Genomic DNA, 13,544 nt, shown 5'->3' on the forward strand with positions numbered 1-13,544 from the left:
AGAAAGTACCAAACACATTTTGTTTGTTTAGTGCTCTTATGGAAGGATGTTTCATTGCTCAGAATTGAAAATTAACTACAACAAAATGAAACGAGACAACTGTGTGTTGGTTAGCTTTAGAATTCGAATGGGGCTACCTTACAGCAAGGGAACAAGCTGGCATGCTGGGTTTGTGGAGGGAGGAGGACAGAGAGAAATGATAAACAGAGAAAGAATATGAGCAGACAAAAGATCCTGTAATCCAGAATCTTGGATTTCGTTTTAAACATGGATTACCCGTTCCTCTTTGAAAATGTGCTATAAACCAATGCAAGAAGATGTCTTCCTGAGTTTGCCAATGGCTTTGAGAAGCACCAGAGAATACCAGCAGTGACAGAGTTTTGCTCTTGTTAACTCTTTCACTGTTGATCAAAGCATACAAGTAAGAGTCACTCGCTGCACAATTCTGTACAATCCATAGACATTTGCCTACCAATCTACCCAATTTGCATTATATGACCTTCTCTGTGGATACAGGATGGTTTCCAAAGAGCTTGAAGAAAATGTCCGTACAAACTCAATGGCATTTTTACTGGACTTTGTTGGGAGTTTCTCTACATAACTCAGCCATACAGCACCACAGGCTCTGCATCTTGGCTATGCCAAACATTAACATCTCCCGGACATAACTTGGGCATTAAGATTAGTATGTGCAATGACTCCTCAGTGCAGCAGCTTGAGATCACCCAGAACTGCATGGCTGGCCCAGATTCTCTTGACCAAGAACTAAAATGTTTTCCCTTGCAAGCTGACTTGCAGACATCTCTGAAAAGAACTGAAGAGAGCAGGTGAAAAAACAAAACAAACCCACAGCCTTCCTGCCACAGAGAACCATGCACACAACTTTTCTGAAGGGACTCTGAAGATCTTTCACAGAAAGTGATGGGAACATGAAATCTGGATGGAAGATGGCCCCACAGTCACGCAGTGCCATTCACTGGTACAGCAGAAAATTGGTGTGATTTAGTCACACTGCAATGGCACAGAGAAAACACTTTGGTATGAAAAACAGACTGCTAACCTAACATCCCAAATTCCGTTACTACCTCACTTGCTCATGCAATGCAGTTGCACATAACACGGTGCATATTTATAGACTAGAGTAGGACTGGAAGTTCAACAACACGTGGATTGGGAGTAGGACTGCATCGGTACAGAAAAGGACTATGAGCTCCTCCAATATGATGAGCAACGTCATATGTCCAAAGTGAGACACCGGTCCAAAAACATAAATGAAAAAAATAGAAATGAAATACTGGGTAGACTTTTGCTCTCAGAATACAATGCCTTGTGGGGACAAAGCTGGCAGTCATCATAAAAGAAGGAAAAAAGTAAATTACAACATAATTAAGCACTGTTTTCTAACGCACATACTCAAGAAGGCAAAGCCAGAAAGTGGTAGCACCTCCCCAGCTGCCATTTCCAAACCTTTGAAATCTATTACTATGTTCAAATGCCTGCAACATTCACAGCTTGGTTTTGCTTTTTCACTACCCATCAGCATCAATAGCGAGTATTATCTTCTAGACCAGCTTGTACACAGCTGCTTGGTTACAGAGAAAGTTAGAAAAACATGGGCAATTCCTTACCCGCTGGGCATCTGGTTAGTGCTACAAAGTAGTAAGAAAAAAACATGGTCTTCTCTCTAGTCCTCAAAATGCTGAAGATATGAAATAAGACAACTGACAGATATTCTCCCCACAAATAAATATGCCCCTGTGGAATGCAGGTTACATTCATTTTTGCCTATAGAATGAATTTAGATCGTGAAATCTGATACAATTTAAAAACTTGCAAGGAAAGCCTGAAAATGAACTAACTGAGCAACCATACAATTTTTTGATGTTGCTGTAATGCTTTCACTTCCCACTCCTCCATCTCCTCTTTAATTTATTATCCTTAGTCATGTCATTTGTGAACTCTTAGCATACGGTTAACTAGACAATCCTAGAACAGTTGACTACAGTATGCATAAAATCAAGCGTGCATTTTCGTAACAGGTGAAAACTTGCAAAACCAGTACACCAGGCTTTATTATGCTGTAAATTTTCCAGAACTATTTAGAAATAAAAACAGCTACAGTTACCAACCAAGAAACATCCCCTATAGAATCCTACTGGATTGCAATGTTTTTAAGAAATATCCAACACACAAAAATATAGGAGCAAGGGTAAAATCAGTAGTCAGAAAGAAGCCAAAAAAGAAAACCTCGCTCTTTTGGTAATAAGTTTAGGAAGACAGTCATTTAAATAAGTTTGACATTAAAAATTGAATTAAAAATTTCAACAATTATCAACCCATATCAAATAAAGATAACATCTAATTGCTACTAATCTGGTTTGGGTTTTTAAATTTTCTGCATTTTCTTCTACTTAGTCTATAGTGACAAGGGAAAAAAAAACTCCTAAAGCCATGTCTAAACAAATGCATAAAAAGGCTTTGTAAAAGGTTCTTATCTGAGTATCACTAATTTTTACAACTGGAATTATAAATATTGATGCTTAGCTTAATTCTTTTCCCCACACATCTTAAGAGATCAAATTTAAAACAAAATGTGATAATAAACCCACTAACAAATTAGCTTCTAATGCTCTCTTGTTATAGTCAGCACATTCAAAACCTATTTTCCTGGAAAAGGTTCAAGTTTTTACTGGATACTTTCCAAGCAGCTCTGTGTCACAGTAATCTACCACTTTTTCCTTTACAGACCCTGGAAGTGCGCGGCCATTATCCAAACAACCTGAACATACTCCTCTAACCCGAAGACATTTCTAATGTTAACAAACTAACGTCTCAAAAAGACACGTAATCACACACAAACCTGCTATACTGCTGGGGGGACACCAAAGCATCTGACTAAGACAGCTTCATGAAATTATTCAGGTGAAGTGACTGACTGTTCAGAGAGAAACATTATTGTGATAGCATACACACAAAACCCTAATCAGGATAAAAAATATAAAGAGATAAAAGCAATGGCTTGAGTACACAGTGTCAATGGTTCAAAGACCAGCAAGAAAAGGAAGTGCTCTGGCACACACAATTTTAAGCGTGTTTCAGATGATACGAATTTTTATCTGTCATGCCTGTTAGCACCCCCTGACATGATGTGCACTGTCTCCATTTCCTTCCTCTGCTGTCATAACCTCCCAAACCAGGGTTGTTTTTTGTTTGTTTGTTTGTTTGTTTTTTAATGTTAAGGTACAACATGGCAAAACAGCATAGAAGGACAGTCATGCAATAGCTCCTCCAGTGGAACAGACCTGGAGCTATATGCACATATAACATATGATTGGTTTGTCTTAAAGAGACTGTGGTGCAGATGTAGGATACAGCAACCTACTGTCCTTATGACTGGACTTGTAAGGGAGTGATCATTTTGCATGTGCCCAGTGTGAAAGGATGGCATCAGAGACTGGTGGGAACTCAGTACCCTCATACACAGCTCATCTGCAGCAAACACAGTGCTTGTTTCTGCTCACAAAGGAAAACGGATGCACAGGTTAGAAAATCCAGGACAAAGAATGAAAAAACATAAAAACAGAGAAAAATGAGATAAATAAAAAGAACAATAACAAAAATAAGTAAATAAAAAACATTAAGCAAATGCCAAAATTCTTCCTCCCTGAGAATCAGTATTTTCTGTCTTTGAGGATACTGATTCCACAGAAGGAAAGCAAGCTCCACTGAGAAAACTATGGGGGGAAGGGAAAAATCAATAGCTGTCATTAATCAGAAGGGGAGCATTTAGAACTCCTACATAAATAACAAAGAAACTATCAGAATCATATCTCTACAAATTGCCTCAAAGATCTTTAAAGTGATCTACGAATAAGAAGTCAACTCCAGAATCATATTGTGGGATGAAAGGCAATATATGCAGGGAACATTTCCGTTCTTAATCATATATACAGGAACATCTGTCAGGATACATTTCACCATTTGTCCTCCCTTCCCCCCTTATGACTATTTTTCACGCAGTGAAACAGCAAAGACAGAGGATGAAAGCAACAACAAAAAAAATATGATCCACCACCAAACCGAAGACCTGTGGTTAAAGAGGCCAGCATTTTAATAATGAAAAAAAAAAAAAAAGCTGGTTTCCCACAAAAGGCCATGTGCATTTTTCCCCAGAATCTCAGAGTTCAGTAGTTCATTTGTCTGTTTGCAGGACTCCTCTCTCATTTTTACACTGGGAGTGGAAGGAGGAAGAATTAGGCTCTTTAAAATCACTTTCTATTATCATTTAATAAAGGGCAGAAATTCTTGCACAAATCATGCCACTTAAGCTCTCTTCTTCCTTCTTCTCCATCCCCTTGCTAGCTTAGGAAAAGAAAATTCGCATCTGCAAAAGAAGGCAGAAAGCACCAAGTGCAGCTGTGCTCAAGGTCTTACCGTAAGAAACACCAGTGGCTTCACATGTGCCTCGCATAACAAACCTCTGCTTCAAAACCGTTTACAAAGACCAGTGCAGAGAAAAGAACAGTGACAGCAGCAACGGGGTGTCTTCATTTACAGAGGGCAAAATTCAGATCTGGACAGGTGCACGCTGTCCTGATTTATCCTATTTACACACACCTGATTTATCCAGACACTCTATTCACATCCTACCCATGGACATTGGGAAGAGATTTTCTCTGCTCTGGACAGACAGTAGGAAAATGGTGTCTCCACTGTGACTTGGTGCTAAAAGAAAAAGCTAAAAGAAAAGAAATGCCACTGATCACACAGAGACCTGAGTTGCTAAATCCATAAGCGATTCTACCACCAGAGCTTTTAATGTGGCAACAGTAATTCACTTCTAAACTTCCTCACAAGGTATAGTCAAAGAGCCATGCAGTCTTAGCATAAAATGGTATCTTGCACGTGCATTTGCTTGATGCTATTTTTTTTTTTTTTTTTAAATCCACCGCTAGTAAGTCGAATTTCTGGATAGCAATCACCAAAAAGCACAGACTACATAGCTCTTTCAGTCCTACTTTCTGTTTTCTCATGGTTATAACACACAAATCCACGCTGCGTTGAATTTCAGCAAATTGTCTTTGTTTGGGATCTTCATACTGTAGAGCACAAAGAAAATTCTCCACAGAAAATTCTTCTCCTATCTGCAGTGATTAATCCTAAACCCCCCAAAAAAGATGTGGTGGTCAATTAGCTGTGGTGCCAAGGTTTGGAAAATCTTGAGAAACACGGAGGCAGAAGTCAGCTCTCCTGCCTGATCAGATACAGCATGTGAGCTGTAGCACTCGTGTCATATGCACTTACTTAAGCATAACGAGCAGGGCCTCTGGCATCAGCATATTGGCAGTGGGATGTAATAAGTGGTCTGCACTTCGCCCTGAAACATGTTACTGACTGCTCCTACAGTGATAGACCAATATAAATTCAGTAGCTACAACAGCTTGCATAAAGAGGAAAATAGTGGCAGCCCACTCCAAGTGTAGCAACAGCATTTAAAATCCACCCTTGGAGCATTTTTTCAGTAAATATGGAACCTGGAATTATTTACATTCTAATTACTTCTCTCAAAAATCCCTAAAAAGATCTTGTGTACTTCATTTTCACCTTCTTTAAATCAGGATAATGCTGCATATGGAAGAGATTTATTTAAATCAGGCCTTACCTATAAGGCTCTCTCTGAAGCTGGCACATGGGAAAAACACTACAAAAAACTCTCTTCACTTCCCCCACCCAAAAAAAAGCAGTGTCTTCAACCCAGCCATACCTCAGACAAATAATTAGAAACAAAAAGATGTTTGCCGAAATGTTTTTCCTCCTACGATTCAATTTCAGGGATTAGGTAGTGTCAAAAAATTTGCAGACCACGTCTCACACATTCTCAGTATACAAACAGCAAAGGAGCAATTAAACAGGGAGGAGTGCATTTCAGTATTTCTTTAGGTACACAAATGAACACAACCGAAAGCACATACCCATTAAGTCAACCTCGTCTGCCACCTTCCCACTATAACAATCTGTGTACAATATACAGCAGGTGGCCACTTTGTTTTACAGCATCTAAGCTTCAACCACTGCTAAAGACCAGCACAGCCCTTGCACAAGCAATACAAAAGGGCTCGAGAGGCAAGTGGCTTGTGCCAGTGCAACAACACAGTTGGGCATTTTGCTGCCCTTCCCCGTCCTCACTGAAGTTCCCATTTCTGAAGGCATGTGTTTTTTGCAGGAACGGCTTTACCACACAAACCAGAAAGCAAACGTTCACAGTTTACACAGGAAAAGCTTCTGCCACACCTCCCCACGGTCATCTCTCTGCTCGGGCACTGGGCATGGGGTGGCAAAGAGCATCCCTGCCCGGCCCCCAGTCCGAGCCTCAGCCGTCCTCTGCCCAGGTACCACCAGCAACATCATCCCGAGTCCATCCCCACCAAGTGCTGTGGCTCACCCAGAAGCCCCTCTCCTCTCTTCTCCACTGCACAGGCACGCACGAGAGGCAGAAAAAAAAAAAAAAACACCATCCGCAGGGAGGCAGAAATGCCGCTAAATTGCACACCTTCGCACCTAGCAGCAGGAGCTCTGGAGCGCAGGGGCCGCGGGAGCAACAGCATGCGCTGACATTAAGTTTTTTATTATAGCCTGTGTGCACCTATCTGCATCTCAATACTCCCACAGCTTTGTGTACCTGCACACCTATAAAGTTGGTACAACAGGCGTCGTACTCCACATCTGTAAAAACGGAATACTCACTTAAAAATAACCAGAAATTACATAATTTCTGAGATGGAGCAAACAAGCACTTCTGCCCCAAACACAGGATTGAAATTTTGACAAGCAGTGTATTAAAGAGGAAACCTTATAGCTTGATGGTTATAAGTCACAATACAGAGGCATCCTTTTTTCCAACAAATGCCATTTGCTTATTTTTAAAGAAGACAATAAAAGTGACATAATAAAACAAAATGCTTAAAAATTAAACCAAAGCCTTCCTTCCTTTTTTTTTTTTTTTTTACACTTTTACCCAGATATGTATAGAATGGTAAAAGCAAAATCATTTAAATCATTTCCTTAGTAATACAAGTAATATTTAAATAGATTTAATAGTGCTGCTCCAAACCAATGAATTATGAGTTTAAAACCTATTAAAATGTAATGTTTTTTTCCTGAGCTGAGGGGAGAGAGATTTAAATCCACTGAATTTTAATATTTCAGCTTGAGCTGCAGGAGGTAGAGAAAGTCCAAATGAACTATTCCATCAGCACCATTCAAGCATGAACATTTTAATCAGTTTTACTTCCTTGGAGTTCTCTAACACAGTTTACGCTGTCATTCTGAAAGCACTTAACACAGAGAGTGTGAAAAACCACCAAGGCTTGTTATTGCCTTCACAATTGATGGCAAATAATTTTGCAGACTTCCTATCATTAAAATGTCACTGCTAAAAATTGAGGTTCAGCATTTCTTGTGCTAAACTGCATTTTCTTTGAACACCATCACATACCTGTTCTTAAGTTTTTGGAGCATTTATCTGTTTCTGTGATAAACAGGCAGTAGCCTCCATTTCTGTCTTACTATCCAAATGCAGTTGAAAACTGACTATTTTAAAACAGGGAAAAAAAACATACTCTGATAAAATTCTTATAAAGTTGCAAGTTAAATTCCCTGGCTCCCTTATTAAAACGTAACCACACTCACACAGCATGTTCCGATTATATAGTACAATGGATTAAAAAAAAAAAAAAACATTTTAAGAGAGTTAGACAACTCAATTTAGTAATACAGGAAATGAAAACATCATTCCTAATTAGATCATATTACTGATTTAAGGCTACAATTTGTGTGTTGTTCCAACAGTGTGAACTTGCAGTTTCTAATTTAAAAACACGGCAGCTATGACACATGACGAGATCAACTGGATGCATTATGTTGCTCATGCCGATGCACCCAACCTGGAGAGGGACACTGAGTGTGCACTACTAAGTACCCCAAGCAAGAATCCTGCACCATACTGCCCAAAGCAAATACCACCAGATGCAGATTTACAATCCTCTTGCAGAGCATGCTTATGATACATAGTTTTGGTTTAGTTTTTCTCCCTGTATCTCTCAAGAAGAAGATGGATGATATTTAACTTGTTTCAGTCCGTCAACAGTTTTAAACTGAACATGACCTGTGAAAGAAGTCATTATAACTGTGTTTCATTCCATTAAACACAACGAGTTTGTTGTCAGGAGAACAAGCAGTCTCTCCAGGTTCCAGGCTCACTTCAGTATTTTGCATTTAAACTGCACGGATCAGTGATTTGGTTCATTTACCAATGAAGATAGAATAATATTGCAAAGTTAAAAAGGTGCTTCATCAGATTCCATTAAATCAGAGAACATTCATATAAAAATATATATGTGAAACACAAAGAGAGACGTGATTTGTGCACATTCTTTTCTTGTGCCATACCCCATTCCAGTAAAATGCATTTTAAACTCTAACCGTAGTTCCTCCACTCAAACGAAAAACAGTTCAGCATCAACGAGGTGAACTGAATATGGCCCCAAAGCACTGAGAAATCTAAGCTACATTTGTATTTCAAAAACTCAGACACTGCTTCTGCCTTCTTCCAATACACAATTCAATGGGTAATTAACAGATATCTTTTGAAAAACTATCAACAGAGAACAAACACTGGAAGCTTTTTAAATATCGGTGTTAAAAGAACACAAACTTTGTCAGACTTACCAAGCAGCAAAATAATATAAAACAACATAATTAGAGATATAAAGAAGACATGATTTCTAATTATGTGTTTTGCTTTTTTTTTATTGGTATTCACTCTACAAAGTATGACAAGCCTTTTCGAGTCCCTTGCTACATTTTCAGACTCTGAATCTCTCTAAGAGCAGGCATAAAATTATTGTAGATATTCATGCAACTAGAACTTAAGCTCTTTCGATAACTTGCTATCTTATTTATTCAATTTTCAATGAATCTCTTAAAGACTGAATTAGATTACTTCCCCTTAAATCTGATGAACATGAAATTTTCAGTCCGTATTGCTCCTGTTTCTCTAAAACTATATAGAGGGCTACACAGCATTTTTTAAGTCAACATAAAACAAGAGTGAAAAAAAGGAAGGTAAAATCACTCTTCTGAGGGAGATGAGAGCTATCCCTTTTTAATCCACAGAAACAAAACTCAGATATTACAAAGATTTCAAGCAATGGAATCTCAATTGACTTGAAAAGATAAATTCAGACAGCAACAGACAAAATAGGAAATTCACTTCTGTCTGCCGGGGGCAGACCAACAGAAGTAACTGCTGGGCTCCCAGACAAGCTTCTAGACTTTATATTTATTCTGTATAGTTTAGCGGTTCATGAAGGCAGGATAAACTTAAATAACAAGTGCAATAGGCAGTATCTACAATGCCACATGCTCTACATCAATACACTTAACATTTACTAGGAATGTAATTACTTTTCACAGTCTTCCTAATATATGCAAGGGTGAATGACAAAAACGTACACAGACGGTGATATATTCATATGCATGTGTGTGCATGTACACACGCACACACGCACAACGGTACGTGCATATACACAACAACACTACGTACACACTAGCAAAGCAGACGTAAAAACTTCTACAACAAAGAAGCCAACCTTTAGATACTTACTTTATGCAAAGAATGTTAATAGAAGGCAATATTTTTGGTTAGGTAATGAAAACTAATTGGGAAATTATTCATCTCCCACTCTCCCCACTGGAGCGTAAAAGACGTACAACAAATGTTATTCATGATTCTACACGACTCGCTCTGATTCACCCCCTTCTTTCTAACGGGTACTTCAGAGGAAATAAAGGTTACTCTTTTCCATTTATATCTTCTAATTGACTACCAGTGTTTTCTTGTGGTCAGAGGGATACAAAATAGAGTTAGAAACAGCCTATTAAAAACAAGCTACAATCAGACCACTGCTCTACACTACCGTCAGCAATGATCAGAAGAGTCCTGATTTCCTTGTTAAAAGACAGAGGCATAATTGAAGCAATATCTTCACTTCAGATTGATTATTCGGCGACCCTTATCCACATCTTCACTCAGCAATTTGAATTTTAATGAAAGTAAATGGAATAATTAGCATTTCAAAGTGTGTTTGATACACTGAATAAAAAAAAGGAAAAGACTTTTATGTATAATCTATACACAAAAGAAAAAGCATTTGGGAGGGGGCAGAATATGGGAAGTACAGTTGTAGTGTCTTCATTAGAATAACTTAAACAACTGCTTTTACCAGCTGCATAATTATACATGTGAATAATGTGCTATTAAGCTATGACTTCTCACCTTTATTTTATGTAGTGCGAGCAACCATGGCTTTTGTTGTTATGCCTTTCCTCTCCACTCATAAAATGTAAACACTGTGGCTGCCCACACCCATAAACCTTGCAGGGCTTCTGTACTACCAGCCAATACTGCTGGTCGTAAAGCTTTTAAAAGAGGGGCTCCCCACACCTGTATTTTTAGACAACCGGGACTGGATCCTGTGAACGAACTGGGGAAGGGTTATTGTGCTTCTTTTCCTTTATTTAAGCAAAAGGTACCTGAATCATTTTTTAACGTATAGAGAGAAATGTGTGGCGTATATTTATGGTCACGGGCTACCGCACAGAAAAACACAGGGGCAGCAGCAAGGGGAATAACCAACCCCTCAGCAACGCACAGCGCATCATACAAAGGCTATCTGTTAGCATGGCTAGGGGAGCAGGCTGGCAAGCAGTATGCAAAGGAAGCAATGTGGCTTAAAAAGGACAACAGAAAACAGATACCCACTCCGCTTCAGGGAATGGATACAACAGACATTAACCCTCTTAGTCTTCTCAGCGCAGCACAAGCGGAAGTTTTCAAGCAGCAACCAGCTTTTACAAAGATCGAGCTACCCAACTCCCTTCCCCACTGCCCCCAGCTTTTGCCCACCTGATAGAAATGAGTTCAAAAAAGAAAGAAAGAAGAAGAAAGCTGTTTTCAAATACTATTGGAGCTGAAACGGAAAGACCACATACCCCAATGATTGCGTTCAGTTCTGCCATGGTCACTTGCTTGGCACGCTCCACAGCCTGCACCACTTGTTGCTGGTGCTATAAATGAAGATCAGAAACAGAATAAAATTATTTAAAAAAAATACTAAGCACAATTTTTTTTCCTTTTTTTTCTTTTAAATCACATGCAGGTCTTGAAATAATTGTTCTCTAACAGGCAGTCAAATTCTGTGTATAAGGTAAGAGGAAGATTTTATTTATGCTATTACTTGACAGGAATTACACCCTTGCCAACAAAAAGAGCTATTTTATAACCCAGCTATATGGAGGACCTGTCTTCCTTTTGTTCACAAGCACAGTGTGCTCCTGAATTTACATGCCACCTTAAAAAGCAAACCTTAAAGGCATGGAAACTTTTTCATTTAAAAAAAAAAAAAAAAGGCATACTGGAAAATGAAAGGTATGTATTTTCAACAACCACACAGTGCCCACATCACTGAAGGATATACAGATTCTCCTCCTTGGTACATTTCAAAGCAGCTCAACCGTAAGAAAGAAATTTAAAATGCCATTCACAATTCTGTCAAACACGTGAAAGAGAACTAATTATTTCAATCCCCAACATGTAAATTTTAATAGCTTTAAAAAGTCCATCAAAAACACATGGTCTAATTAACAACACAGTTTACAAGCTTCAGTGGTTATATTATCTCAGTTTGAGTGATACTGTATTAGTGCAGTAAATTCAAAATTGCTGTATGCTAAAAACTGATTGGTATTTATTTGAAAACATCAGCTACAAATAAAAGCAAGGTCCTAATCCTGCAACCGGACCTGTGCCAGTTTGGAGCTCCAGTGGTAGCAAATTCATCTGTACATGCAGCCTTGCAGGATCAGCATTAGAAACGACAAATTGGTGCAATGTAGGGCCAGGGCGAACTGCAAGTAGGTTGTATGATCGGTACTGGGCGTGAATCACCTTTGATTTAGAGCCACAAGCTGAGCATGGTAAGGCAGCCTGAGCTCGGACAGCAGCAAGGGCCCTACGGAAAGGCTCTGTTGCACCAGGGTTTGGCATTCAGGGATACGTCAGTTCTCGGTGTTCCCCCCACTACTATCTTTGTAATAAAGGGAAAAGAGAGTCTGCAACACAGAAACAAAAATCACATTGTCCTTTCCCCTAAAAGCTCTCGGGACAAGGAGAACCAAGCCTAAAAATCCACCCATAACCATGAAAAATGTTGACCCCATCTACGAAAAATGGATGCTTGCAATAATGAAAGAGGTAATCTAGAAACATTCCTGGAGGGTAGAAAATGGTTTTAAGGTTTGTTTGTTTTTAAGCAAAGAAGAATTAAATGACGGAAATGCCAGGAGAGCAAATAACATACTGCTGCAAACAGAATCACAGCAGTCCCATTTAGGGTTTTCTAAAGCTACAGTGCTAACATAAACCAAATCTGTCACTTAAGAGCAGCCAACATAAAGAACAAAAAGCAGGCCTGAACATGAGCAAATGTATTCTTGGCATTTGGGAAAAAAACCTGCAGTGACTGATGTATCACCATCACGGATAACCGCTAAAAAGGAAATTACAATTCTCAAGCCTCGGGTTCCTGATGATGTGTTATCATCTCCAGGTCATCACGTGATGAGGACAGGTACAGCTTGCATAAATAATGTAGCTGAAAGCCCTGTGATACGTGGCTTTATAAGGCAAGGGGGTGACCATAAAAATTGCAACACCATTTTCTGGTGGAGGTCATTTATATCAAAAATGGATCATAGTGTTTGATCCTGTAATAATAAATAAATAAATACAAAATAATAATAATTAAAAAAAAAAAACATAACTTATTTGGAAAACAAAAACAACCCACCTCATTTACTGAGAGGTTTACAGTCATCATTGCTTTCCTAACATCCCCTAGGCAATGCCATTTTACATGGAAGTAAAGACAGGAACGTAGCTCTTGATTTGTACATACGAGCACTCTTTACAATTCCAACACCCATTTAGTTAAATCCTGTTCCCAGGGCCATGGGGAGGAAAAGAAAAACTTCTGAGGAACCTGCAGAAAGCTGGCCTAAACCATCAAAGCTATTGCGGAAATGACTCCAATTTCCATCCAGGCTTTGAAAAAATAAGTCAACTCCGTAACAGTTTAAATGGTTTCTTTTCCTTTACAGCAAACGTATAAAGAATGGCTCTGAAGAATATTTGGGAAAAACATCGTTTCATTCCCAGGTGAGGAGAACAGAAGGTGGAAGGGTCGAGTACCAAAATCTCACTTTAAGATTTTTGCTGAAAAGCACTGTAAAGACAGAAATTCCCTAAGCAGTCTCACAAGGCATCTTTCATTGATTCTAATAGGTTTGGGATCAAGCCTTCATAGAGAGGAGAAAACCCATGGGCCTTATAACACTGAACCTAAATTAGGTATAGTAGAAACAATTAAAACTCTCTATTGCTAGCTGCTTTAACATTGATTTAATCTTCAGTGGCATGGTATGCA

At 38.9% G+C, this 13,544-nt stretch overlaps 1 protein-coding gene across 2 annotated transcripts in view; it reads right to left on the reverse strand.

The window, feature by feature from the left end:
• LOC106045448 (TLE family member 4, transcriptional corepressor) overlaps positions 1-13,544 on the reverse strand; it is a 97,521-nt gene that overhangs the window by 45,469 nt on the left and 38,508 nt on the right. For both annotated transcript variants that reach the window (XM_066987729.1, XM_066987728.1), the window contains exon 6: positions 11,053-11,127. In XM_066987729.1, the coding sequence (XP_066843830.1) occupies positions 11,053-11,127 (75 nt within the window). The remainder of the gene's footprint in view (positions 1-11,052; positions 11,128-13,544) is intronic.

The sequence above is a fragment of the Anser cygnoides genome, chromosome Z, assembly GCF_040182565.1.
Source record: "Anser cygnoides isolate HZ-2024a breed goose chromosome Z, Taihu_goose_T2T_genome, whole genome shotgun sequence".
In the NCBI taxonomy this organism is placed as follows: Eukaryota; Metazoa; Chordata; class Aves; order Anseriformes; family Anatidae; genus Anser; species Anser cygnoides.